At 45.3% G+C, this 27,383-nt stretch overlaps 2 protein-coding genes across 4 annotated transcripts; one reads left to right on the forward strand and one right to left on the reverse strand.

The window, feature by feature from the left end:
* The first annotated feature begins 884 nt into the window (after positions 1–884).
* Positions 885–14,423, forward strand: si:ch73-352p4.8 (cystine/glutamate transporter). The gene is made up of 12 exons (XM_015961012.3): positions 885–1,247; positions 9,249–9,375; positions 9,462–9,577; positions 9,664–9,789; positions 9,879–9,978; positions 10,047–10,091; positions 10,181–10,304; positions 10,401–10,504; positions 10,587–10,683; positions 13,694–13,843; positions 13,931–14,108; positions 14,225–14,423. The coding sequence occupies exons 1-12, from the start codon at positions 1,025–1,027 to the stop codon at positions 14,287–14,289; spliced, it is 1,455 nt and encodes a 484-aa protein (XP_015816498.3). The 5' UTR covers positions 885–1,024; the 3' UTR covers positions 14,290–14,423.
* A 3,089-nt stretch (positions 14,424–17,512) lies between these two features.
* On the reverse strand, positions 17,513–27,297 carry foxm1 (forkhead box M1). Of its 3 annotated transcripts, none has more exons than XM_015960948.3 (9): positions 27,158–27,297; positions 26,123–26,604; positions 25,903–26,045; positions 23,830–24,021; positions 23,627–23,755; positions 23,373–23,432; positions 18,853–18,892; positions 18,552–18,724; positions 17,513–18,475 (listed from the first exon to the last, which is right to left on the reverse strand). In XM_015960948.3, exons 2-9 carry the CDS (start codon positions 26,562–26,564, stop codon positions 17,663–17,665), a joined length of 1,992 nt encoding a protein of 663 aa, XP_015816434.3. In that variant the 5' UTR covers positions 26,565–26,604; positions 27,158–27,297; the 3' UTR covers positions 17,513–17,662. The 3 variants fall into 3 exon arrangements, with proteins under 3 accessions (XP_015816434.3, XP_015816425.3, XP_015816442.3); XM_015960939.3 differs by lacking the exon at positions 27,158–27,297 and adding an exon at positions 26,686–26,814; XM_015960956.3 differs by lacking the exons at positions 23,373–23,432; positions 27,158–27,297 and adding an exon at positions 26,686–26,814.
* Between the last annotated feature and the right edge of the window lie 86 nt (positions 27,298–27,383).

Raw genomic sequence — 27,383 nt, forward strand, 5'->3', positions numbered from 1 at the left:
AGTTGCTGATCATTAGAATTAGCAACGGTGCTAACGTTGACCTGATAAAATGGCACAAACGGGCCAGACCACAATGCTACTTTCACCAAAACTTGCAGCAGCGACATCAAAATGTTTTGGGGGGAGTTGATGAGGTTGAATGAAAACTTCTGGGAGATGAAAAAAAGACAACAAGACACATCAGAGAAACAAGAAGTTTCACGGATTCATTTCAAAAGAAGGATGCAGGAAGTGCACTTTGACTTTTAAGAGGATCAACAGACTCGATCGTGACTGTAGGACACAACAAATGCTATGCAATGACAGGACATGACAAGAACATGAGCAAATATCAAAGTTAGCATGTTTATTTTACAGTCGAGGTCAGCAATTGTTCTCAAACATCAGAGTTTTACCACAAACAACCAAAAATGTTTGTTCCATTTTGTGAAATTTTGCTCATCTCCTCCTCTCTCTCCCAACGAAGGCCTCCGTTTGTTCTGAGGAAGGAATGTTAACAAGCAGATCTGTTGATGGAGCAAAGCTGACGTCCAGACAGCAGTCGCTCAAGTGAAAAGAGCTGAAACAAGCATCTTTTCCCTGTCCTTCCTCTGCTCCGAGGCCTCGACTGAGAAGCTGTAAATCAATTAATCTGGAAGAAAAAGAGCAAACTGCAACAAAGGACAAAGATGAACGAGTGAGAGCGTGTGAATGTCATCTGAAGTGGCCCTCCTGCCGTCCGTACAGCTGCTTCCATGGCACCCTGACCCAAAAGCCCTCCCTCCAGCTGTACACACACAAGAGAGAACACACACTCGAGCAAACAGTCCAGGGAAGTTTTGAGCCTTTAAACGGTTTTATTTAGTTGCTACAGCATGAGAGAGGGCTTGCTTTGTTCTGTGCAGGCAGGGCGTGTGATGCAAGAGCCAATGAGGGGAGAAATATAGGCAAGTAGACGGGGGAGGAGAAAGGAGGACAAGTTGAGGCCTGAGCTGTTTCCTTCAGTTTTACCCACGTTCTCTTTGGAAATCACGGCTGCAGAAATATGGAAAGGACACGCGCAAAGAGAGAGCAAGAGAACGGGAAGCTGGATGAGAAGGGGGTGCACCTGAGGAGGGAGATCGGGCTGCTGCCTGCTGTGTCCTTCATCATCGGGACAGTGGTGGGCAGTGGCATCTTCATCGCTCCCAAGGGCGTCCTGATGAACAGTGGCAGCGTGGGACTGTCTCTGCTGGTGTGGGCGCTGTGTGGCATCCTGTCCTTGTTTGGTAGGATGACACCTTGTTGTACTTTATCTTTTATATCATGGTTTAATACACAATAACGTTATTGCAATGCAAATTAAAAACATGCGTTCCTTACTTGTGCAATACCACATGTATTAGTGTGTCTGTGTCCCTTATGCTGCGCAGTTCTGGAAACCCAAGTTACCTATTTATTCATTGTTTTAAGTGGTTGAATGTGACAGTAATAGCTTTCTGTCTTTGTGTGTTTACCTGGAATCTTGTTATTATTTTTCTTCTTTTTTTCTAAGTGTTTGTGCTGCTGTAATGAGTGAATTTCTCCTTGTAGCGTCATGAATTGGCCTCATATTTGTGACACAAAGGTCACATTTTCCCAGCGGGGTCAAGCTGTAACTGTCCCTCAGAGCTGTGATGTCTGCTGAACACCATCTTTCCAATCCAATCCAATTTTATTTATAAAGCGCATTCACAAGGCATTACAACCAAACAAGGCGCTGTACACTAAAAATGTTAGTTAATTAAACAGGCGGTATACAAACATGTCGAACACAGATAAAAGATAAAAAGGAAATACAACAAAATTCCCAAAAACTAACAGCTAAAAATCAATAAGACACAGGGAGAATAAAAAATTAGAAAAACATTTTAAAAAAGAACCTCAATAGTACGGAAGTTGATATTGTAAAGTCCATTTTTAAACAGTGCAGATGTAAGTGAGGTTCATAATTATGTGGTATAAGCTCCTCAAGTGGAGGAGTTTAAGTATCTCGGGGTCTTGTTCACGAGTGAGGGTAGGAGGGATCGGGAGATCGACAGGCGGATTGGTTCGGCGTCTGCAGTGATGCGGACGCTGAGCCGATCTGTCATGGGGAAGAGGGAGCTGAGCCAGAAAGCCAGGCTCTCGATTTACCGGTCGATCTACGTCCCAATCCTCACCTATGGTCATGAGCTTTGGGTAATGACCGAAAGAACGAGATCGCGGATACAAGCGGCCGAAATGAGTTTCCTCCGTAGGGTGGCCGGGCTCAGCCTTAGAGATAGGGTGAGGAGCTCGGACATTCGGGAGGGACTCGGAGTAGAACCGCTGCTCCTCCGGATCGAAAGGAGCCAGTTGAGGTGGTTTGGGCATCTGGTCAGGATGCCTCCTGGACGCCTCCCCGGGGAGGTGTTTCGGGCATGTCCTGCCGGCAGAAGGCCCCCGGGTCGACCCAGGACACGTTGGAGAGGTTACATCTCCAATCTGGTCCGGGAACGCCTTGGGGTCCTGCCGGAGGAGCTGGTGGACAAGGCCGGGGAGAGGATGGCCTGGAGCTCCCTAATTGGGATGCTGCCCCCGCGACCCGGACCCGGATAAGCGGAGGAAGACGAAGACGAAGACGAAGCTAGGTTGACGTAGTGAGTTTTCAGGCGTGATTTAAAAATGCTAGCTGTTGGTGCTTGCCTCACTAGCAGTGGTAATGCGTTCCACAGCTTCGGTGCACAGACAGAGAAAGCCCTTTCTCCACGGCTTTTTAAACGTGCATTCGGAACAGCTAGGAGGAGCTTATCTTCAGACCTGAGAGCACGCGGCGGGTTGTAGTAATGGATAAGTTCACACAGATATGGAGGAGCTTGATGGTTCAAGGATTTGTAAGTCAGAAGCATAATTTTGAAATTTATCCTGGGCAACCAGTGGAGAGATTTCAGAATTGGAGAAATGTGTTGTCTTCTGTCAGCTCCAGTCAGCAACCTAGCTGCAGAATTCTGGACCAGCTGAAGTCTAGAAAGAGCTGCTTTACTGATGCCGTATAAGCAGGAGTTAGAGTAATCCAGCCTTGAGGTGATAAAGGTGTGGACCACCGATTTCAGAAGACGGACACTCAGGATGTGCTTTAGTTTCGAGATGCGTCTTGGTTGGTAAAAACATGATTTAACTGTGTTATTGACCTGGGCATCCATCTTCAGAGCCTGGTCCATTTTTACTCCAAGGTTGGAGATTACAGAGGATACATTAGGTGAGAGATAGTTGAGGTCAGGTTGATGAGTCGCCATGGTACTGGTAGGACTGAAAACGATTAAGTCAGTTTTGGAGTCATTGAGATGGAGGAAGTTGTCAGCTAGCCATTGCTTGACCTCAAGGACACAATCAGACAGAACTTTCGTTGATTGAGTTGGCTTAAATGAAAAATAGATTTGACAGTCGTCAGCGTAAAGATGATATGAGACAGCGTGCTTTCTGAAAATGGCTCCTAAGGGCAGTATATAGAGGTTGAACAGTACCGGGCCGAGTATAGAACCTTGTGGGACACCCCAACGTAGAGGCTGTGACTCGGAAGAACAGCCATCCAACATGACCCTAGCAGACCTGTTACAAAAGTATGACCTAAACCAATCTAGGGCTGTGCCTGAAATGCCAGCCCAAGTGTGAAGTCTTGTGATCAAAATGTCATGATCGATCGTGTCGAATGCTGCGGATAGATCCAAAAGTACCAGAACCACATGGAAACCTGAATCTAAAGCCAGAAAAATGTCATTAAACACCCAAACGTGAGCAGTTTCAGTGCTGTGCTGTTGTCTAAAACCAGACTGGCAGATGTTCATTACCTGATATTCATTTAGATGTTTCATCAACTGTGCATAGACTATTTTCTCAAGGACCTTAGATAAAAACGGTAATTTGGAAATTGGTCGTAGATTAGAGTAATCGGTGGGATCAAGGCCGGGTTTTTTCAGGATTGGTTGTAGAACAGCGTGTTTAAAGGCACGAGGAACTTCAGCCAATGTCAAGCTACAATTTATAATGCCTAGCACGCTATTGCTAATTAAAGGAAACACCTCTTTCAGGAGTCGAGGTGGGATAACATCATCTGGGGAGCCAGAGGGTTTCATGGCTGCAACAGTTTTTTCAAGATAGGGCAAAGAGATGGGCTGAAAGCTTTGAAGTTGCACATGAGAGGGGATAAATGAATCAGGAACATGGTTGGTTTGGTGAATCTGAGCTCTGATTACAGTAATCTTATTTAAAAAAACTGCAGGATTTGGCTACACAAGTCATTGGACACAGAGGAAAATAGTTTTTGAACTGGGGAAAGCACTGCATTTATGGTTTTATATAACACACCTTGATTATTTGAATTAGCCGTGACAATGCTGGCAAAAAATCGATTTCTCGCGCCTCTGACTGCTCTTTGGTACTGAGACCAAGCCTCTCTCATGGCCTCAAAGGATACAGTAAGCCTGTCTTTTATCCATTTACGTTCCAGTCTCCTGCAATTTTGTCTCATGGAACGAGTTTGTTCGTTCAGCCATGGGTCTGGCTTAGATTTCTTTCGACATGATTTTAAGGGAGCGGCAATATCCACAGCAGCCAGGCAGGATGAATCAAGCACACGAAGTGATCCCTCAGCTACAGAAGATGAATCAGTAGAATCATATGGAGCTGAATTCAGAGTAAGAACAGCGGCAAAATCTGCAGCAGTATTGGGTCTGATTATGCGAGAGAAGCTGGGACGGAAATATTCAATACGAGGGGCATATTCGAATTTCAAATTAAACAAAACTGGTGAGTGATCTGAAAAAGTCGCAGGTAAAATGCCAAGATCACTAATTTCCAGCTCATGACAGAAAACCAGGTCAAGTGTGTGTTTATGTCCATGTGTGGGCCCACTCACACGTTGGGAGAAGCTAAAAGAGTCGATGAGATCTAGGAAATCCCTTACCAAAGGTTTGTCAGGGCAGCAGATGTGAATATTAAAATCACCAAGAAGGAGTATTTTTCCATATCTACAGGAGACTTCAGCCAGAAAAGCTGCAAATTCATTTAGAAAATCCTTATTGTATTGTGGTGGACGGTAAATGAGAGCACATAACAATGTACGAGAAGGACCGAATTCAAATACGCTCAATTCAAAGGACAATGGAGTTGATTGAGGGGTAATCGGTGTGCAGAAAAGATCTGATTTAAATATAGTCAAAAGACCTCCGCTCCTGCGATGTGCTCTTGGAATGTTAATGAAGGAGCATCCAGGAGGTAGCAGTTCGGCTATTGAGGCCGAATCCCCGTGGTTGATCCACGATTCAGTGGCGCATAAAACATCCAGGCTATTGTTCTGGAAGAATTCCTTCAAAATAAAAGTTTTATTTCCAACCGATCTGGCGTTGATCAGCGCAAAGCGAGTCGACTGAGTATCCGATTGTAGGGAAGGTCCGTTTCTATCAGATCTTGCAACATACAGGAGGTTGGCGGGATTTCTTCCCCGCTGAATGGGGAAGATATCTAATATCGAATCCAATTGTATGGCGCTTTGGACAAAAGCGTCTGCTAAGTGAATAAACATAAACATTATCTGCTGCTGTTCCATCCCAAGATGAAGGACACTTCAATATTTAAAAAAAAATTAAATAATAATTTAATTAGTAATAAAGTCTTAACTTTTTAAAACCTGACTCTTCTTTGAACTGAAACACAGAAAGGTGTATATTTGGTCATTGAATAAGCAAAGATTCCTTTAACTTCTGATTCAACAAATAAACTTTTGCTATTAAATTTAATTATCTTAAATTAAACATTAATCTTCGGATTAAAATATAGACCAAGACAGTTAGTGTATGAACTTCTATCAATTGTATTAATATCCTAGATATTTATGCATGATATAAGTTCATGTGCTAATGTCCGATCTTTTCTCAGGATCTAACCAAACTGAAGCAAACAGTGTTAAATCCTAGTATGTAGATTAACCACGCTACATCCTCTATGGGATTAATAAACTCTATTCTATTCTATTCTATTCTAGCATGAAAAAAATGTCTGAGATGCAAATTTTCACTCAACTTGTATCGTTTGTTTTCCTTCAATACTTTTCAAAGTTATCCCTTTTGAATGAGAAAACGTGCTGGAATAAATACGTCAAAATGTAGAAAAAAATTAAAATAAGTAAAGAATTAGGATCATTTTTGATATGTGCATGGATGGAATGTCACTTGGGGTTTTCAAACTTGAATGTTTGACTCAAGAACATTTTTTGCATATGTTTGAAATAAGTTGTGACACCAGTGTCGCCACAGGTCCCTAAGGTTTAGTTTCCACCCAAAAAAAAAACAGCTGTCATGCTAGTGCACGTCTGCCTAAAAAGTGAAACATTATTATTGCCTCCAACCTTTTAGAGTAAGTTATACTAGTTTATTTTTTTTCCAACTACCAGTAAAGTACCAGTGCCAGTGAAAGTTCAGTTGGGATAACAAATTACTGCAAGAAATATTTCTGTTAGTTTTATACGTTAAAAGTTTGATATATTTAACTTTTTATTTATTCAATAAATATTTTACTTACAGCAAAAATGTCAAACATAAAAATTTGACAGAAAAAGAACAAGTGACTCCTCACAGTCTGACAATAAAAAAACTTTATCATTTTTAAAAATATATTTAGAAAATCTGAGTTAGTTATTATCTTACGTTACTATAACAGCTATTTAGTATTCAGTTTAATTGATTAATTAATTTTAATGTAAAAATTATAACAATAATAAAGAAATAAAATTTGTCCACGCCACCTGTAGATCCTCCATCAGAGGGCAGTATACATGTATAGGACTGGATGAAGCAGGTTTTTGATGAGGGCACTAATCCTGACACTCATGACTCAAGGCCATAAGTGGTTTGATGTGAGTTTGGGATGAATTTAATATATTTTTACATTTTAGTTGGCGTTATACCAGTCTGTCACTGTGAAGAGAGAGCTGAGCTAGAAGACAAAGCTCTCTATTTACCGGTCAGTCGGTTCCAACACTCACCTATGGTCATCTATGGTTGGTGACCGAAAAAACAAGATTGCGAATACAAGCGGCATCTGGTTAGGGTGTCTCCTGGATGCCTCCCTGGTGAGGTTTTCCAGGCATGTCCAACCGGGAAGAGACCTAAAAGAAGACCTAGGACACACTGGAGGGACTATGTCTCTCAGCTGGCCAGGGAATGCCATGGGATGGATACATGGATGGACAGACGGACAGACAGACGGACGGATGGACGAACGGAAGGATGGACGGACGGACGAACGGAAGGATGGATGGATGGATGGATGGATGGATGGATGGATGGATGGACGGACGGACGGACGGGCGGGCGGGCGGGCGGATGTACGGACGGACGGACGGATGGATGGATGGATGGATGGTTGGATAGATGGATGGACGGATGGACCAACGGGTGGATGGGTGGATGGATGGATGGATGGATGGATGGATAGATGGATGGACGGACGGACGGATGGTTGGATGGATGGATGGATGGACGGATGGACCAACGGGTGGATGGGTGGATGGATGGATGGATGGATGGATGGATGGATGGATGGATGGACGGACGGATGAACCGACGGGTGGATGGATGGATGGATGGATGGATGGAGGGATAGACGGGCGGGTGGATGGATGGATGGACAGATGGACCGACGGGTGGATGGATGGATGGATGGATGGATGGATGGATGGATGGATGGATGGATGGATGGATGGATGGACGGATGGACCGACGGGTGGATGGATGGATGGATGGATGGACCGACGGGTGGATGGATGGATGGATGGACGGACGGATGAACCGACGGGTGGATGGATGGATGGATGGATGAATGGATGGATGGATGGATGGATGGATGGATGGATGGACGGATGGACCGACGGGTGGATGGGTGGATGGATGGATGGACGGATGGATGGATGGATGGACCGACGGGTGGATGGGTGGATGGATGGATGGACGGATGGACCGACGGGTGGATGGATGGATGGATGGATGGATGGACAGATGGATGGACGGATGGACCGACGGGTGGATGGGTGGATGGATGGATGGATGGATGGACGGATAGACGGACGGGTGGATGGATGGATGGATGGATGGACGGGTGGATGGATGGATGGATGGATGGATGGATGGATGGACGGATGGACCGACGGGTGGATGGATGGATGGATGGACTGACGGGTGGATGGATGGACGGATGGACTGACGGGTGGATGGATGGACGGATGGACTGACGGGTGGATGGGTGGATGGATGGATGGATGGATGGACGGATGGACCGACGGGTGGATGGATGGATGGATGGATGGATGGATAGATGGATGGACGGTGGATGGATGGATGGATGGATGGATGGATGGATGGATGGATGGATGGATGGATGGATGGATGGACGGACGGATGGACCGACGGGTGGATGGATGGATGGATGGACTGACGGGTGGATAGATGGATGGATGGACTGACGGGTGGATGGATGGACAGATGGACTGACGGGTGGATGGATGGACGGATGGACTGACGGGTGGATGGGTGGATGGATGGATGGATGGATGGATGGATGGACGGATGGACTGACGGGTGGATGGATGGACAGATGGACTGACGGGTGGATGGATGGACGGATGGACTGACGGGTGGATGGGTGGATGGATGGATGGATGGATGGATGGATGGATGGATGGATGGACGGACGGATGGACCGACGGGTGGATGGATGGATGGATGGACTGACGGGTGGATAGATGGATGGATGGACTGACGGGTGGATGGATGGACAGATGGACTGACGGGTGGATGGATGGACGGATGGACTGACGGGTGGATGGGTGGATGGATGGATGGATGGATGGATGGATGGACGGATGGACTGACGGGTGGATGGATGGACGGACTTGTATATCTTGAAATCCAAAACACATAGGACCCTGTCCTGCTCATTTCTCGGCAGGGTTGTGGGGAGCTGGTGTTCATCTCCACCCATCGGGTGAGAGGTGGGAGACCCCCGGACCGACCCCCAGTCCATCACAGGGAAACAGAGATAAAGGCCCCAGAAAGGCCTCTAGAGCGATTGAACCTGCGTCCTTCTCACTGCGAGGCGACACTGCTATCAACAGCACCACCATGCAGCTTCTTATGCAACATATTTATGTAAAATATGGATCAATAGCTCAGAAATGTAGTTTTGTAGACATCTGGGAGTGACGATAACTACCCAGCTCTTCCTCTCTGATCTCTCAGGAGCCCTCTGCTATGCTGAACTGGGCACCAGTTTTACCAAATCTGGGGGCCACTATACCTATCTGCTGGAGACTCTGGGGCCCCTTCCTGCTTTCCTAAGACTCTGGGTTGAATTCTTATTCATAAGGTGGAGGTCATTACTACGTTTTTGGGATGTGAACCAGAATTTGGATGAAATTCCCAACCTTTACTGGATATCTTTTCCTTCTCCAGACCAGCTGTTGCTTCCTATGTGTCCCTGGCGTTTGGGCGTTACGTAGTGGAGCCTTTCTTTGCTCCTTGTGTTGCTCCACCCGCACTCATCAAACTCGTCAGCATCCTCGGAGTGAGTGAGTGGTTTTACACTTCTGCTTGGTTTTACTCCTTAGAGAAAACAACACAGGATGTTTCTGAAAACGTGGCTTGGTCTCTGCAGCGTTTGTTGTAGCGGTGAACTGCTGGAGCGTCAGAGTAGCGTCCCAAACCCAAATCACGTTGACCTTCATTAAGATGTTCGCTCTGGTCCTCATCATCATTCCAGGGATCATCGCACTGGCCAAAGGTGGAAGGATTTATTTTCTATTCCTGGTTTTTAAAAGTGAAAATTCACTGTTTGAGAATTCCATCTTCATGCATCTTTTTCTTTTGCAGGAAAAACAGAAAATTTCCAGAATGGCTTTGAAGTGGACTCATTAACACTGGACAGGCTGCCACTGGCCTTCTATAATGGCTTGTATGCTTATGGTGGATGGTAAGCGAACACTTTATAGTATATTTGTGGTACGTTGTTTCCTTACCTAAATCTGGGGTTTTCTTTAGGTTTTATTTGAACTTTGTCACAGAAGAGGTCATAAACCCAAACAGGTATTTTATGTTGTGCCACCGGAACCAAACTCGGTCCGTTTCTTGTATTTGCAGCTAAAAGTGTTCTCTCTGTCTGTGTTTCTTATTAGAAACATCCCTGTGGCTATAATATTCTCCATAGTGACCGTGACAGTGTTTTATGTGCTTGTTAATGTGGCCTACTACACCGTGATGACACCTGCAGAGCTGCTGCTCTCTGATGCAGTGGCCGTGGTCAGTTTTCCAGACATTTACACAGTAAAACGATTAAAAAAGACAAGAGAATTGGTCAGAAAAGCAAAGTTTGATCTGTTATTTGTTTGCTTGCAGACGTTCGCCAACCGTGCTCTGCAGGGACTGGCCTCTGTGATTCCCATTCTCGTAGCCTTGTCGTGCCTTGGTGCGCTCAACGGTGGTTTCTTTGGGTCGCCCAGGTAATCTGAGAGGAACCAAAAGTTATATTTGTTATTTTTCTTGGTGAGTGATTGACTGGCATCTGTTTTTGTTTCCTGTTAGAATGTTATTTGTAGGTGCCAGAGAAGGCCACTGGCCTCGTATCTTTTCCATGATTCACATCAGACGACACACGCCTTTACCTGCGGTGCTTTTCCTGGTGAGATTATAAACCCGCCATGAAGGCTAGGGGTTCCCAAACGTTTCTGCTCCTGACCCACGGAACAGCTTTCAAGACGTGCAGCAAAGGTTTCAAGTGAAAAAGGATGAAACTTTATTACTTTTGTTCATCAGAAAGTTTGTGCATCACTGGAGTTATTATGTGTTCGTTGACATTTTAGTTCTACTGCTGACATTTCCATGTAATTATCTGTAATTTCTACTCTTTACATTTTAAAAATAGCTTTGTAACTCTTATTTTATTACAACTGGTCAATGTTGGAAAAAACTCAGCAGCAGCTTCCCAATAGGGAGGCTTTGATTACGGTTGGATGATGATTTCAAACGTCTGCCCTTCTGACTCCATATTAGTTCGCACTCAATTCATTGCACACTGTGACACAAACCATGTCACAGCCAGGACATTCATTCACTCATTCATTCATTCATTGCTCAGTAGCCATAACATTATAGTCATTCTGGCCTTTAGTAAAAATAAAGTAATATTCGTATTTTGGGGGCAGGTTTGTGCTTTATTGGGCTTTATTATTTCTGATTATAATGAATCACTCTGAGTTTTTTCATGCATGCTGACCATGAAAATAGTCTCCTACACCCATCTCCTGCTTTAGCTTCTGATAGACAATAGATGGTGAGACTCTAGCTGGATTTCCTACCCCCTTGCCTTGACACACCTTAAGCATGGATAGGCTGGCATTAGCATCGGAGAGAATAGCCATTAGCATGTCTCGGAGAGTCACTAGTCAGCTAGTGGCCAGCCACGCTAACGGCTAGCCTCTCCGACGCTAACGCCAACCTATCTGTGCTAATGGTCCGTCAAGGTGGTAGGAAATCCAGCCAGTGGCCAGCCTAGGCACGCTAATGGCTAGCCTCTCCAATGCTAACACCAGCCCGTCCAGGCTAACGCTAGCCTATCCATGCTAATAGACAGCAGAGGGAGTGAGTGAACCTGTCACTGACCAGCCGAGGGCTGCTAGTCCCTAGCGTATCTAGTAATAACGCCAGTAAAGGTGCTATTTCTCAGTAAGCAGCGCCAGCCTCTCAGTTACCGGCGCCAGCTTATCATTAATCAGGTCGGTAGTTTGCTTCAGAATTTATATAGCCTCCTGCTGCCGGGCAGTAGTTTTAATTTTGGCCCCCCATACCGCGCCATATAGAAAACCCTGACAGATCTACGTCACACTGTCACTTAAAGCATAACTGGCTCTCATCTGTAAGGCAACCAAGCATTCAATTCAAGTTTATTTATATAGCGACAAATCACGACAAGAGTCGTCTCAAAGCACTTCACACAGTAAACATTCCAATACAGGTCAGTTCATTAAGCCAATCAGAAAAAGGTTTCCTATATAAGGAACCCAGCAGGTTGCATCAAGTCACTGACTAGTGTCAGTGTCTTTGCAGCAATCCTCATACTAAGCAAGCATGCAGCGACAGTGGAGAGGAAAACTCCCTTTTAACAGGAAGAAACCTCCAGAGAATCCTGGCTCAGTATACAGTGAACTTTATTGTATTTATCCTAGTGAATCTATAATTAAACAGGTAAACTAGTAGTAGCACATGCTATTATCAGGAGAGGGAGAAAGTTTAAGTGGTTAGCAGCAGTGTGCTAGACGATGGCCCCCTCCATGAGGCCACCACAACTCAGCAGAACATCATTGTAGCTTCTTCTGGGGAGAAAAACACTTAGAGAGAAAATAAAGTTAACAGCTGAAATAGCAGGAAGTAGTACAGTTAAAGAGCAGATTGTAGAATAAAGCAGTAGAGTGTGAAAAGTGGTCAGTGTATCCTCCAGCAGTCTAAGCCTATAGCAGCATAACTACAGAGATAACTCTGGATAATCTATCCTATTTAGATGGAGGCATGTTGGAGGCAGGGCAAGAGAGAGCCGTCTTTACCGACTGTACACTCCACCTCCCTTTACTCCCCAGAGTATCTTTTCTTCTCTGGGGTGACAATTTTGACTGTGTTACTAGAAAAAACAGCAAATGAAACGTTTACGTCTCATCCAGACATTTGCTTCTACTCACACTACAAACACGAAAGCCGAAAATGTCTGTTATGCACAACTGCAGCGGCAGCAAATTGTTGCCGCAGACTCAAGTATTGAGTCTTTCACATTGTCGTCCACATACCGGTCCTTGGCTTCCTTATTTTTTGTTTCCCATTATATTCCGCATCCTTTTCGGGATTTGAACATGTCTACCTCTTTTTTTTATCTAAAATCTGCGTCTTCTGTTTGTTTCCATCGGTTAGTTACACTCGTTAGGCTATCAACATGTCCGCCATGCCCCAGAATGCAACGCGTAACCACGTGTGTTCCCAAGCCCTATTAGATACGCGAGCTTGTTCTGGTGATGGGGCTGATGAAGCCAGGATCTGTCAGTCATTCAATCTAAAATCCCTTCTAAACAAGAAAGCGTTCCACCTTTTCCAGTGAAGAATCGTGACCTCAGATCTGGAGGCGCTGCGCTTCACACTCATGTGCACGCCACTACCACAGAGCACGCTGAAGGTCAAAGAGAAAGAAAACAACACATCTGCAGAAAGCAAATGTAGCGAACCCCGTTTCTTTCTCCTCTTTTTCTCCCGACAACAAACACGTTGTAAAACTTAAGACTGAAGCTACATTTCTTCCTTTCTTTTGAGTCTACTTGCAACACACTGATGCCGCTATTATCCGTGCACAATTGCAGCGATTCTATTTGCATGCATGCTTGGCTGCAGCATCTACTTGTCCGGGAGACAGCTTATTACAGCGCTCAGGGGTTCATCACACTCATTTAAGCTAATTCAACGTTGTTTGTTGTGCACTTTGAATACTCCTTAAATGGATTGAATATTCAGAACCCTGTATGGATGCTAATATGTAAAAGTGCTCAACAATCATGGAACAAAACAGAAATCTAGTCTATTTTATAACCGCTACAGTCCTAAGCGATGGAGACCGAGTGGCGGAGTCTGATTAGAGCTCTGTTGTTTGTTTCCAGTACCCCTTGGTGGTGGTGATGTTAATCAATGGTGAAATCTACCAGCTCATCAACTTTGCATCCTTTTCTCGCTGGTTCTTCATCGCCTTGGCAACCTTGGGCATGCTCATCCATCGACACCGTTTCCCAAATCACCCGAGGCCTTTCAAGGTTAGATCTTTTGTTTTATCTTTATGAGCTGTGCAGAATATTTCTTTCCGCAGACTAATCTTAATCTGGCCTTTCGGCCTCCTGCAGGTGCCGCTGGTCATTGCCATCACCTTCACAGCGGTTTGCTTCTTCATCGTGGGTCTGTCGCTTTACTCTGACCCCTGGAACACGGGACAGAGCTGTGTCCTCACGCTGACCGGGGTGCCGGTTTACTATCTGGCTGTTCATCGCTTTCGGCTGCCAAACCGATGGAGACGCATTTTCAGTAAGTTGAACAGCCAGGGAGTGATTCAGCATGGCCTCTTTATTAGGTACAGTTGTTCAACATGCTAGATGAGGTCTTAAATGGTGACTAACTTTACCTTCCTCTGACTTTCCCAGACTACTGCAGCAAACACATGCAGATCCTCCTGGAGGTGGCCCAACAGGAAGTCCAAACATACTAAAGATGAGTTTCCCACCAACAGACTTCATGAATACCATCTTAAGTTAAATTTAAAGAGCAAGTAACCCCCTGCCAGATTCTTACTCAACTCCCACTTCCTGTTTGAAAAATGCAGCAAATGCTGTTGCCTAGCAGACCGAGAGGGCGGAGCCGGTAACAAATACAAACACAGGCCGTGTTTGAGATGAGCCAGTTCTGCGCAGGTTAGATCACCGGTGCATGCCGGTTAGATTTGTGTCCGACTTGACGCCGACTTGCTCTGACGTCATGCATACGTAGGCAACGATAACCTTGTGAGATCAAGGCGGCTGCAGATTTTGGAGCAAGACGCTGCAGTTGCTCTCCACCGGCTGCAAAACCTAGGGGATGACGGGAAACGCCTGGCTCTCACCTGATCTAAGATCTGATTGGTTCATATTTTGATCCAAACATCTGGTGGTAGAATGCAAAATGTTAGTTGGTCACATACATTCTGTAAATCATGACACTGATGATAACTAAATAGGCCATAAAGAGAAATGTGATTTGTGTTATTTGTCACGTTTCCTATGAGCGCACTAAAGCTACAGCTGATAACCTTTACTTATTATTACAGTCATGTCTTCATATAGAATATATGATATCCACAAGCACGTGAGGATGTGTTTCGGTTGCTAACAGGTACCAGAATCAAAATAAATAATTAAACAAGTATGAACTAGGGATTGTATGAACTAGTCGACTTGTCGACTTCACTGCTCTGTAATGACCTTTTATGCCTTTCATCGATTAGTCGCTGTCATGTGATAATGACCGACAAGATGCAGTCCTCGGAAGACAGCAGGTGACGAGCTCCTGTGAGTCGGGAGGCGACGCGCTGTGCCAGAGCGTCGGTACTGACACCCGCCGTAAAATGGACATTTAACCAAATTGTGACGTTTACCCTCTTGCAATTTAACCTTCCCCTCACCCCCATCCTGACCTTAACCAGCTTGCGCATGCAAAGCTCTGATTGTTGACGCGCTCCAGACATCTGCGTCCTGAGCACGGCCACAGTAACATTGTCAAATCAGGTGTCGCCACTTCAAAAACTAATTTAACACGCGATCGTTCATGTCGGCTCATTTCCTTTTATGTTCTTCTGTCTTTTATTTGTGCCTGATGCTTTTCGCTGCTGTGGAGTGGAGCACATCACCTGTTTTGTCCTCTGGTGACGCACCTCACTGGTGCGGCTGGCGAGCAGCGCGCACTCCGCTGTTTTTGCGGTCGGTAGATCTTTTAGAACTACAGTTCAAAGGTAACTCATAAGGTGAATATATATGAACCCAGGTAGCAGTTTTTCTTTAGGACTGAGAGGAGATGCAGAGAGATAATAAACAGGCAGGACAGAAAAATAGTCAAATAAAAACAAGTTAGTTTTTGTACCTGGTGGTTGCAACAGACACCATTGAAGGTAATCAGATGTGAGGAACAGAAAAAGAAATACTTATTTTAATGTTTAGAGCAGCAGGAATTCTGAAAGGCTGCAGGCGCATCAGTGAGTTTGCGGCTGCTGTGCGGGGGAGGGGGGAGAGGGCTAAAGCAGAGCAGTATAGATGCAGAAACAACCGTTGTTAAGAGATGTGTTTAACTTTGAAAATGTGGGCAAATTGTCAAAAAACTCCAGCGAACCAACCAACACCACCCCCCGCGCGGCTTCAGGTGTATGACGTCGTCAACGACTAGTCAAAGTCGACTCGATTTTCATTATTTGACTGTCGACTTTAAAAAAAATTAAGTCATGCAACCCCTAGTATGAACGCTAACGCGATATCTTCGTCCATCATCACCTGCGCCGGCTTTCAGCCACTCCCCCCGCTGAGTCCGTCTGCTTTCCAGGCTGCTCATCTCGAACAAGGCCACACACAGGCTCACAACATTGTGACATCATATGGTACCAGCTATCATTTTAGGGTACCTCTTAGCCAATAGCGATGGCAGATTTAAATTCAAATGCAATGCAGTTTTTAACCTGACAACGGCAGGACACTGAGCTTTAGGCAATTTAAATTTTAACTAAAATGCACTAAAGTGCCAAACTAGTAACCACACGTGTCTGCAGCACGATTAGACACGCATTTTTATAGTTTATCAGAAAAAAATAGAGTTGCTTGGGGGCGACTTGCTCTTTAAGTTTCAAATAGTTGGAAGTATTCCGTTCCTGCCAAACATTTAGGATCCTTTACAGAGAAAAACTTTTAACACGGAAGATTCTCACCTGTTCGTGTTTTGCCACTTTTGTAAATAAAATGTATTTTTAAGCTTCAAAGCCACACAAAGTCCTAATTTTACATCCTTCTACAATAAAGACTTTTCTGAGCCAGACTGTTCGTGCTTCTTGTCGACTTTTATTTACACAAGAGTAGAAATGTGTATTCAGACTGAGTTTTCCAGAAACGTTACACCTCACTTCATTAATTCCACCGATGAAAGGAAGTAATCACCTGCAGCTCTAGAAAGCGAAACTACACATTTTCACTCACATGTAGCATAAAAAATGAAGTCACAATAGTTTGTGCCAACAAACTTGGTCTCTAAAGAAACTTCCATGCTATCTTCCACGCACCAACACAGATGTTTTCCTCTATTTTGCTGATTCTGCTTCAAGACAAGAATAAAAGCCATCAAGCTTTCTCAGAGAATACAAATAAAATATTCTTTAGTCCCTTTTGATGTTAAATGTGAAGACACAAATCCTCCTTTCTGATCAGATCTGGAAGATGGCAAAAACATTCCAGTCAGTGAGAATTAAAACAACAACGTACATTTCTAAAGTAAACAGAGACAATCCTATTGCTGTTAGTGCTAATAATAGTAATACTTTCTTACTCCTACAGTCTAATGCGGTTCCAAACGCTGTTTGAACCACGAGGCACAGAAAGATCTTTCTAAAATATTCAGAAACTCTTTCCCACTTGCAGATGGAAGTGCTGTAAATCATATATTAGAATGTGCAAATCAACTTATTTATACACTTAAATATTCATCTTCTTTCAACGACAGTTGTGGATTAAAATGTTCGGACGTTAATAATCCAATAAGTGATTTAAATGAGCAAAACAAACAAACCCAAACTAGCAGAGAAACAGCCAAGCACGAGTGAGCAAGCCTCGCTGTCGTTTATCTCAAACTTCACCAGAAACGGCAGCAAAAATCAGCTCAAGCAAAGCAAAAAGGAGCTCGTTTTGTTCCAGAGAGACGACGGCTCTCTTCTTGTAACATATATTCATAAAGATGCGTTAATATTTAAAAATCAACCTGCGGTTTGTCAATAAAGTTTCATTAAAGCAATAAAGAGTGTGTGTGTGTGGTTTGTAGTGTTTTCTCCAAATTCTGCAGTTTATCTTTCCAGTGATCTAAACCTGCCCGATGAACTCGGACCAGCTGATATTAGCGATGCCCAGTTCCTCGTCCAGACCCGTGAAGCTGATGTCCACCAGAATCTTGCTCAGGCTGTCGTTCATGAGGTCCAGCACGAGGCCCTCCGTGAGCGAGCGGTTAGTGGGCGTGGCGCTGCCGGCTTGCAGGAGCTCCCTGGAGCAGCTGCTTTGCGGGTGTCCGATCGGCGACTCCGTTGATCTGGTGACTCTGCAGGGAGCCGTGGTGAGCAACTCCCGGGGGGAGCTGAACAGAGCCAGGTCTTTAAAGGGAGTGCTGTTCAGACTGAAGGTGGTGTATTCGTGCCGGGGCGTGGCTACAGGACCGCTTGGAGTGCGAATAGGACTGAAGTCCAGAATGTTTTGGCTCCCTTTGCCCACAGGGGTCACGAGCCATGGCTCGAGTCCAGCAGAAGAGCGTTTGCTGGGGGTGGAAGAGGTCAGGTGGGTGATGCTCTTTATCGGAGTCTTGAAGGAGAACCCCCGGTCAGGACTGTCTTGTCTGTGCCGCTGCTCATTCGGCCCGACATCCAGAACGTCCTGGAACGTCGACACATCAGAAGCTACACCAGAGTCGAAGAAGTCACTATCAGGACAGAGGAGAACAGGCTCCTCGTGCAGCGAGTTAGCCAGGCTCTGTTTGCGTCGAGAGCTGCTGGCTTGTCTCTTCGGAGGACGAATGGGAGTCTCACATCTTATTGGAACATCAACTGGCTCCTCCTTTATCTCCAGCTTCAGGTTAGTGATCTTGGGAGGAGATTCAGCCACAACCGAGATGCTGCTTTGTGTCACCTTTTCATGGAAAATAATATGTTAGATTCCTTTGGCATCGAAAATTACAACAAGTTGTGCCTAAAAAGCGGTTTACCTTAGGAGCTATGCGGACTCTCTTTGCCCCTCGAGAAAAGGTCTGCTTCTGCTTGGGGCAAGCGTAGCTAAAGGAGGCAGACGGGGTTGACAGATACAACGGAGAGGCCACAGGGAGCTGGATCGGAACCAAGTAGGATTCGGTTCGAGGGAGAAGCGGTTTCATCCTTCTCTCTGAGCACAAGGAGACACGGAACATGAACCAGCAGCACAAGTAGGGCTCTGAGGATGAGTCTGAGTCATTTCTGGAAACTAGAAGTGGATTTGGGAACTCTGAGGCTCCAGCCTAGTCCTTAACTCACCAGAAGAGGCTGGTATTTTTCTGCCAACAGCAGCCGTTCTCTTTTGTTGACATGGAAAGGAAAACGAAAAGATGCACCATCACTTTAAAATAGTCAAATGAATACAACTTTATTAACAATGCTGACAAAGACGGTACCCTTTCCAACTGACTCCTTTTATGGATAAAAAAAATAGCTGTATTTGTGAGTGGGTATAAACCAGCGTTAGACAAGGGAAAGCCTCTTCAGCCTCTCTGGTTCTCAGATCACCTCCTGCAATAAGATGACCTCACAGCTCCAGGTTCACCTGCATTTTCTTACCTCAAATAAATACATGAAAACTAGGGCCCGACCGATATATCGGCCGATATTGGAGTCATTAACCGTATCGGTTATTGGCCAAAAAGATGACCGATATTGCGCTACCTATCCAGCAGATTGCACCAGCTTTATGAACTCATGTTGTGTGGCTCCTAGCGATGGGTACCGAATTCTGTACTTTTTAAGGTACCGACCGAATTCCATAGTACAGACTGAGCACAGATTCACGTCATGTGAAACGGTGCCTCGTTTCGGTACCCGTCCTTCATAACGAGAACTTGCCTAGACAGCTGCGCATGCGCAAGAGCGCTATGTCGGTCGCTGCGAGCGAGTTGTAAACAGAGCAGCATGGTAGAAAGAACGTACGCTAAAGCTTGGCTCCACTTCACTAAATGTGATGGGTAACTGGGTGATGATGAAACCAGCGACAACGATCTAAGTGAGACATCCTCATCTTAATCTGCTCCGGTAGGTAAACAAAATGTTTAAGACAACGTTAGCTTGATATGTTAGCTTCCGTTTCGCTAATGGTGCGTTCGCTTTCTCCTCGGAACTCCGAATTTCTGACTAGAATGCGCTCTAAAGTTTGGCTTCACTTTACTAAATGTGACGGGTGATTGGGTGAAGATGAAACCAGCGACAACGATCTAAGTGAGACATCCTCATCTTAATCTGCTCCGGTAGGTAAATAAAATGTTTAAGATAACGTTTGCTTGATTTGTTAGCTTCCGTTCTGCTAATGGTGTGTCCGCTTTCTCCTCGGAACTCCGAATTTCCGACTAGAAGAACATGAACGCGCTCTAAAGTTTGGCTTCACTTTACTAAATGCGACGGGTGATTGGGTGAAGATGAAACCAGCGACAGCGATCTAAGTGTGAGGCATCATCGTTTTAATCTGCTCCAGCAGCTAAATAAACTGTTTAAGATAACGTTAGCTTGATATGTTAGCTTCCGTTGCCACCATTGTTATCAGCTAACGGTGCGTTCGCTTACTCCTCGGAAATTCTAACTTCCAAGTAGGAAAAATCAAATGAAAAAGGACGGCAAAAGGAATGAAGATACACAGTAAATTTAGTTCACAGTAAAGATGTTTGCTTCAGTTTAATTATCAGCTTATAAAACTACAAGGACGATGTTAAAATACAAACAGTTGTATGTTATTTATTGTGATATTTATCAAATATGGTTATATATTGAGAAAAATATATATTTAATTATAAAAAAGAATTAAAATATTAAACACTCAAAAGTATCTAAAATTGGTACCGTTAAGCACCGGTATCGATTCCTAGGTACCGGGAATTAGTACCGGATCGATTCAAATGTCAAAGGTACCCATCCCTAGACTGGCTCCACTCCTTTGAACACAAATGATTGTTTTGGAACTTTTTTTTTAATTTATTCTTATTTGTTTCTTATGTGCAACTATTTCCTGTCCAGGGTGAATAAGTTCACCAAGTTAACTTCCACAGAGTGTTACTTTGTTACAAAGCACAAGTATTACGTTTTATTTATTGCTGCATTTTTATTATTTTAATATTCTTATAGGGATCTTCCGTCCCTAAACTCGTGTGTGTTGTTAGATTCCCCAGAGTTAGCCAAGTCAGAAAAAACATTTTGTAACCAGTTGTTTTAGCACGAAGCAATGGAAGGGAAGGCTTGCATTCACCTACATAAAAAACACTACAATGTATGTGAATTCACATACATCGTTTTATGCTAAACTAAGAAAACCAACTGCTGCCAGATCATGTTGGGCTGGTTATAAAATGCTTTTTCTGACTTGTCTAACTCTGGGGAATCTTAACAAGACACAATTTTACTGAGCGGTGGAATATTCCTTTAAGTTAAAATGTATTTGTGGAAACCACAGTTTACAAGAAAAAACTTGAATGTTAGATTTATGCTGTGACTGAGTTTGAAGAAGGAGGCCTACAGGGCGTTGCTGGTGTGTGGCTCTCCGGAGGCAGCAGACAGGTACCGGATAGCCATGCGAGGTGCAGCAGTGGCAGCTGCCGAGGCAAAAATCTCGGACGTGGGAGGAGTTTGGTGAGGCCATGGAGAAAGACTATCGATCGGCTCCAAAGAGGTTCTGGCAAACTGTCCGGCGCCTCAGGAGAGGAAGGCAGCAACTCGCTCACACTGTTTACAGTGGGGATGGGGAGCTGCTGACATCAACTGGGGCAATAGTCGGACGGTGGAAGGAATACTTTGAGGAGCTCCTCAATCCCACCAATGCGCATTCCGAGGAGGAACCAGAGCTGGGAGGCCTGGGGATGGACTGTCCGATCTCGGGGGCAGAAGTTGCTGAGGTAGTCAAACAACTACACAGCGGCGGAGCCCCGGGGGCGGATGAGATTCGTCCTGGGTATCTCAAGGCTATGGATGTTGTAGGGCTGTCATGGTTGACACGTCTCTACAACATTGCGTGGTCATCGGGGGCAGTTCCTAGGGAGTGGCAGACCGGAGTGGTGGTCCACATCTTTAAGAAGGGTGACCTGAGGGTGTGTTCCAACTATAGGGGGATCACACTCCTCAGCCTCCCTGGAAAGGTCTACTCCAAGGTACTGGAGAGGAGGGTCCGATCGATAGTTGAATCTCAGATAGAGGAGGAGCAATGTGGTTTTCGTCCTGGCCGTGGAACTGTGGACCAGCTCTATACCCTTGCAAGGGTGATGGAGGGGGCATGGGAGTTTGCCCAACCAATCCACATGTGCTTTGTGGATTTGGAGAAGGCTTATGACCGTGTCCCCAGGGGCACCCTGTGGGGGACGCTCCAGGAGTATGGGGTGGGTGGCTTTCTGTTAAGGGCCATTCAGTCCCTTTACCAGAGGAGCGTGAGTTTGGTCCGCATAGCCGGTAGTAAGTCGGACCTGTTCCCGGTGAGGGTTGGACTCCGCCAGGGCTGCCCTTTGTCACCGGTTCTGTTCATCACTTTTATGGACAGAATTTCTAGACGCAGCCGTGGTGTGGAGTGTGTCGAGTTTGGTGGCAGGAGAATCTCGTCTCTGCTTTTTGCGGATGATGTGGTCCTCCTAGCTTCATCCAGCTCTGACCTTCAGCTCTTGCTGGGTAGGTTCGCGGCCGAATGTGAAGCGGCTGGGATGAGGATCAGCACCTCCAAATCTGAGACCATGGTTCTCGACCGGAAAAGGGTGGCTTGCCAACTCCAGGTCGGGAGAGAGGTCCTACCTCAAGTGGAGGAGTTTAAGTATCTCGGGGTCTTGTTCACGAGTGAGGGTAGGAGGGATCGGGAGATCGACAGGCGGATTGGTTCGGCGTCTGCAGTGATGCGGACGCTGAGCCGATCTGTCGTGGTGAAGAGGGAACTGAGCCAGAAAGCCAGGCTCTCGATTTACCGGTCGATCTACGTCCCAATCCTCACCTATGGTCATGAGCTTTGGGTAATGACCGAAAGAACGAGATTGCGGATACAAGCGGTTGAAATGAGTTTCCTCCGTAGGGTGGCTGGACTCAGCCTTAGAGATAGGGTGAGGAGCTCGGACATTTGGGAGGGACTCGGAGTAGAACCGCTGCTCCTCCGGATCGAAAGGAGTCAGTTGAGGTGGTTTGGGCATCTGGTCAGGATGCCTCCTGGACGCCTCCCTGGGGAGGTGTTTCGGGCATGTCCTGCCGGCAGGAGGCCCCCGGGTCGACCCAGGACACGTTGAAGAGGTTACGTCTCCAATCTGGTCCGGGAACGCCTTGGGGTCCTGCCGGAGGAGCTGGTGGAGGTGGCCGGGGAGAGGACGGTCTGGAGCTCCCTAGTTGGGATGCTGCCCCCGCGACCTGGACCCGGATAAGCGGAGGAAGACGACGACAACGACTGAGTTTGTGTGTTCTGTTGTTTTTGAGATCTGCTAAATAAATCTTATTTGCATTACTTGGAAACCCGAGTGAGTTACTGAGACAGTTCTTTGGTGTGTTAGAGAGAAATAAGTTTGCATCAAAAAGGCAGAGAATGAAGGTTTTAAGCTTAAGAAAATTTATTTCTTTTTTTTTGTGAGGGATATTTATCGGCCATTATATCGGCTATCGGCCTTTGTTAAAAGTTTTATATCGGTATCGGTCCCCCCAAAAAAAAAGCATATCGGTCGGGCCCTAATGAGAACATAAATCCTGATATGTGGGAGTGAGATGTTTAGACTTTCCTGTCCCTGTTTTAGCTTCCTGCTGGCTGACTGAGGTGAAAACGGTTCACAGAAGGGAATCAGTCTTACTTGATGGGAACATGAAAGCATTGGTGCGGGAACGGCAGCAGCCACTGGATCACAACAGGGCTACAGTATGGGACGTGTCGTGAAAGGGGATAAAAACATGGAGTGATTTAGAGCAGGTAGAACACAAACATGAATCAGGGCACAGACACTAAAACAGGAGAGAACGTTATTGACAGTTTATATTTTTTTTCACTTGAGGACTTTCTTCTGCTTGCACATGAAAAGGGGGAAAGTATTGCTTCAGGGAAGCTCACCTTATAAACCTGATCAAGAGTGAGGCATCGGTTAACCTCAGGAGGGATTGTCCAGAAGGACGTTTTACCATCGGGTGATGACTTGCGAATGAACATGTCGTGCAGAGAAAGGTTGTGTCGAATAGAATTCTGCAAAAAACACATTTAAGATTTAATGTCTTGTAATTCTGTTCAACAATAATCTGTATTTTTACACCCTTCACCTTCCAGCCCGGTTTGGCCACATCTCGATAATAGGGAAAATTGTCCTCGATCCATGCATAGATTTCCTTCAGCGTCATCCTCCTGTCCTTCTTGCTGTTGATGGCAAACTGAATCATGGCCATGTAGGAGTATGGAGGTCTCTCTGCTTCGGTACCCTGGACAGCTTCTGCACTGGCGTATGGACCATGTGGCTGCAAATAGTCACAGAAAAAACACAAAGAGAATCATCTATATGTGCAACAATCATAGAGGATATTTTATCCAACTGAAGAAGAAGAAAGTATCATTTCTACAGCGCCTCTCAAGATAAAAATCACGAGGCGCTTCACAAAAACAAAAAATGTAAAAATAGAAAAAAGCATTTAGAAGATGTTTAAAAATATATTAAAATGAGCAAAAATAGACAATTGTGATTAAAAAAATGTTAAGAAAGAGAGAGAGTGAACAGGAAAGAGGGAAATCAGTGGATCCTGAGGAAGGTGGAATAGGTGAGGAGAGCAGAATAAAGAGAGAGAGGTGAAGAAGGTCATACAAAAGCCAGCTTGAACAGGTGAGTCTTCAGCTGCTTTTTAAAGGAGACCCCTGAGTCCACTGATCTCAGGCTCAGGGGGAGAGAGGTCCAGAGTCTGGGGGCCACAGCAGCAGATGATCTGTCACCTTTGACCTTTAGCCTGGTGCTGCACAACCAGTAGGCTTTGATCACTGGACCTCAGGGACCTGCTGGGGGTGTAGGGACTAAGAAGATCACCAATGTAAGATGGTGCTTGTCCATGTAAGGCCCTATAGACCAGAACCAGGATCTTGAAATGAACCCTGAAGTTGACTGGCAGCCAGTGAAGCTGGAGGAGAAGCGGGGTGATGTGGGTGTGTTTGGAGGACTTGGTCAGAAGCCGAGCACAGGCGTTCTGAACCACCTGTAGACGGTTCAGGGAGGTTCTGCTCAGACACGTGAAAAGAGAGTTACAGTAGTCTAAGCGTGAGGAGATGAAGGTGTGGAGCACAGTCTCAAGTTCAGAGCGGGACAGAATGGGACTCAGCTTAGCAATGTTCCTGAGATGGAAGAAGGAAGAGCGAACAAGAGAACTGACATGAGAATCCAGGGTGAGAGCTGGGTCAAAGGTCACGCCAAGATTCCTGACGGAAGGTTTGGTGTGAGAAGTAAGCTGACCAAGAGAGTCTCTGACTTTGGGAACCAGCTTGTCTGGGGCACAGATGAGGATCTCAGTCTTATCTTCATTCAGCTGTAGAAAGCTCCCAGCCATCCAGGTTTGATAGAGTCTAAGCAGGTGTGTAACAGCTGCAGCTTAGACATCTCATGGGGCTTAAAGGAGATGTACAGTTGGATGTCATCTGCATAAAGATGGTAGGAGATTCCTTTGAAGGAGCTCAGGATGTGCTGAAGAGGAAGCAGATAGAGGAGGAAGAGCAGAGGCCCCAGCACAGAACCTTGTGGGACACCATGGGTAAGGGAGGTGGTGGAGGACCTAAACTTGGAGACGACCACAGAAAAGGAGCGCTCAGAGAGATAAGAGAACCACTCCAGAGCAGTTCCTGATAGGCCTACCCAGTCTCTCAGCCTCTCCAGTAGCAGGTGATGGTCAACAGTGTCAAAGGCTGCAGTCAGGTCCAGCAGGACCAGAACAGAACAGTCCCCTGCATCGCTGTGAGTCAGAAGGTCATTAGAGACCCTAAGAAGTGCTGTTTCAGTAGAATGAGCTCTACGAAAACCTGACTGGAAGCTATCATAGATGTTATGTTCATCAAGAGCAGCTGTGAGTTGTTTAGCCACAACCTTTTCCAAGATCTTGGAGATGAACGGAAGTTTAGAGATGGGTCTGAAGCTGCTCCAACTGTAGCCCAGAGTGATGAATTTTTACTGAGAAATACTAAAATATTTAATTTCAAATCCAACTATCTAATTAAAAAAATCATATTTAACCTCCATTCTAATTGTAGCAACCAAATAAGCCTGTAAATCAGTCAGTAGTTCGTCTGTGGTTTTAGGGGACACTCGGGAGTCCTGTCAGAACTCAGTAGGCCATCTGCATCACACAAAAAGAAGCAAGACTGACCTGTAAATTCTGGGATGTTGGAATCGATTTGTCTGTCGTCTGTTCTTCAGAATCCGGCTCTAGGGCACAGGAGTCCATCTTGCCCAGCCACTGGATGTTTGTGAGGCTGTCGTCTAACGGGCTGCAACTCGCTTCTTTAATCACTGATGAAAGAGAAGAGTGCTTAAATGGACAATGATATGGGATGGTGAGATATCAGAGACAGCATAAACTGTCATACCGTATTTACAGCCAGATTGATGATCAGCTTCAGTGTTGAATGTGGCTTCCGAGCTTACAGATTGTCCAACTGGACTCCTCGTAGGAACAGATTCTTCTCTGGCAAATTCTTGACAAGAAGATCCATTGTCCCGGCTTCCACTCTCACTCAGAAGGATGAACTTGCTTGGACCCTGGTCACCACACTCTTTACTTTTTGCAGTAATGGCATCAATAACAACCTGAAGATCCACGTCTTTGGGGATGAAAACCACCTGAGTGTCAGACATGGATGAATGACCCATGATGTGGACACCATCTAGGAGGCACTGACTGGCAGCTGGTTTTGAGGATTCTTTGGAGCTTGAAGCAGCAGATGGAGAGCGTGCGTCAGCTGCTTCATTTTGCTGAAAAGGTAGTTTTCTTCTTTTCAGGATAAGGGGTCTCCTCGGACTCCTTCTCATGGTCAAATCATTGAAACGTCCATCCAAATTCACTGGTAAGCTGTGGGAAAAATAAAAAAAATATATATATATAAAAATAAAAAATAAAGAATATTTTAGGAACACATTTTTTTTTCTTTACCTTGCTTGCATCATATCAGAAAACCGTTGTAACGCAAATCACCGGTGGAAAGTTAAGTTGTTATTTTACGTGTCTACGTATCTATTAATATTAAAGCACACGATTAATTCATGTTATATTAAAACACGCTGTGGGTTACGCTATTAAGACAAAAAGTTCCGACTAACGTATCCGTGTTACGGCTCAGTGGTTATCCGAGGTTTTATTCCTTGGCAACTGGAGAATTCAGGCGTTAAATTCACACCGGAAGTATAATTTAACGTTTATTCACAATGACATGGCTAACCGTTGTATACGTTGTAAATAGTATTTCAGGTTATGACACAATGACACGTTTGAAGCTTAAATTGGGCCCTAACAACACCATGTCTCATCTAAGAAAATGGGTTTTCAGCTTAAAAGCCCGATGCTACCACTGCTGCTGGTGGTAGCTTCTGATTGCTAACAGCAAAGCTACTAAATAAAGCCAGACCTTCATATTTCTTGTTTCAGACGGCTCCGCTGGTTTGAACTCCAACGCTGATGTTGTGGAGCACTTCGCTCGTATTACATTTTTGATAAAAGATATGTGACAGCTACCAAGCCTTTATTACAGGTTGTTTACGTGTCAAGTCAGAAACCGTTTTTGAATTTTGGCGCTGTGGGTGGTGTCCCCCTTCATGTTGATCACGTGGTAAAAACGGGCCAATGGGAACAAG

Source organism: Nothobranchius furzeri, chromosome 1, assembly GCF_043380555.1.
Source record: "Nothobranchius furzeri strain GRZ-AD chromosome 1, NfurGRZ-RIMD1, whole genome shotgun sequence".
NCBI classification, from domain to species: domain Eukaryota; kingdom Metazoa; phylum Chordata; class Actinopteri; order Cyprinodontiformes; family Nothobranchiidae; genus Nothobranchius; species Nothobranchius furzeri.

Excerpts from the sequence above, each read along its gene's own strand:
- foxm1 (XM_015960939.3), bottom strand. Across the intron at positions 23,433-23,626 it reads CTCTTGATCAGGTTTATAAG|CCCTGTTGTGATCCAGTGGC; the intron begins GTGAGCTTCCCT and ends CCCATACTGTAG. Across the intron at positions 18,725-18,852 it reads AAAAATACCAGCCTCTTCTG|AGAGAAGGATGAAACCGCTT; the intron begins GTGAGTTAAGGA and ends CCTTGTGCTCAG.
- si:ch73-352p4.8 (XM_015961012.3), top strand. The coding sequence starts at position 1,025 with ATGGAAAGGACACGCGCAAAGAGAGAGCAAGAGAACGGGAAGCTGGAT. Across the intron at positions 10,305-10,400 it reads TCTCTGATGCAGTGGCCGTG|ACGTTCGCCAACCGTGCTCT; the intron begins GTCAGTTTTCCA and ends GTTTGCTTGCAG. Across the intron at positions 10,505-10,586 it reads GGTTTCTTTGGGTCGCCCAG|AATGTTATTTGTAGGTGCCA; the intron begins GTAATCTGAGAG and ends GTTTCCTGTTAG.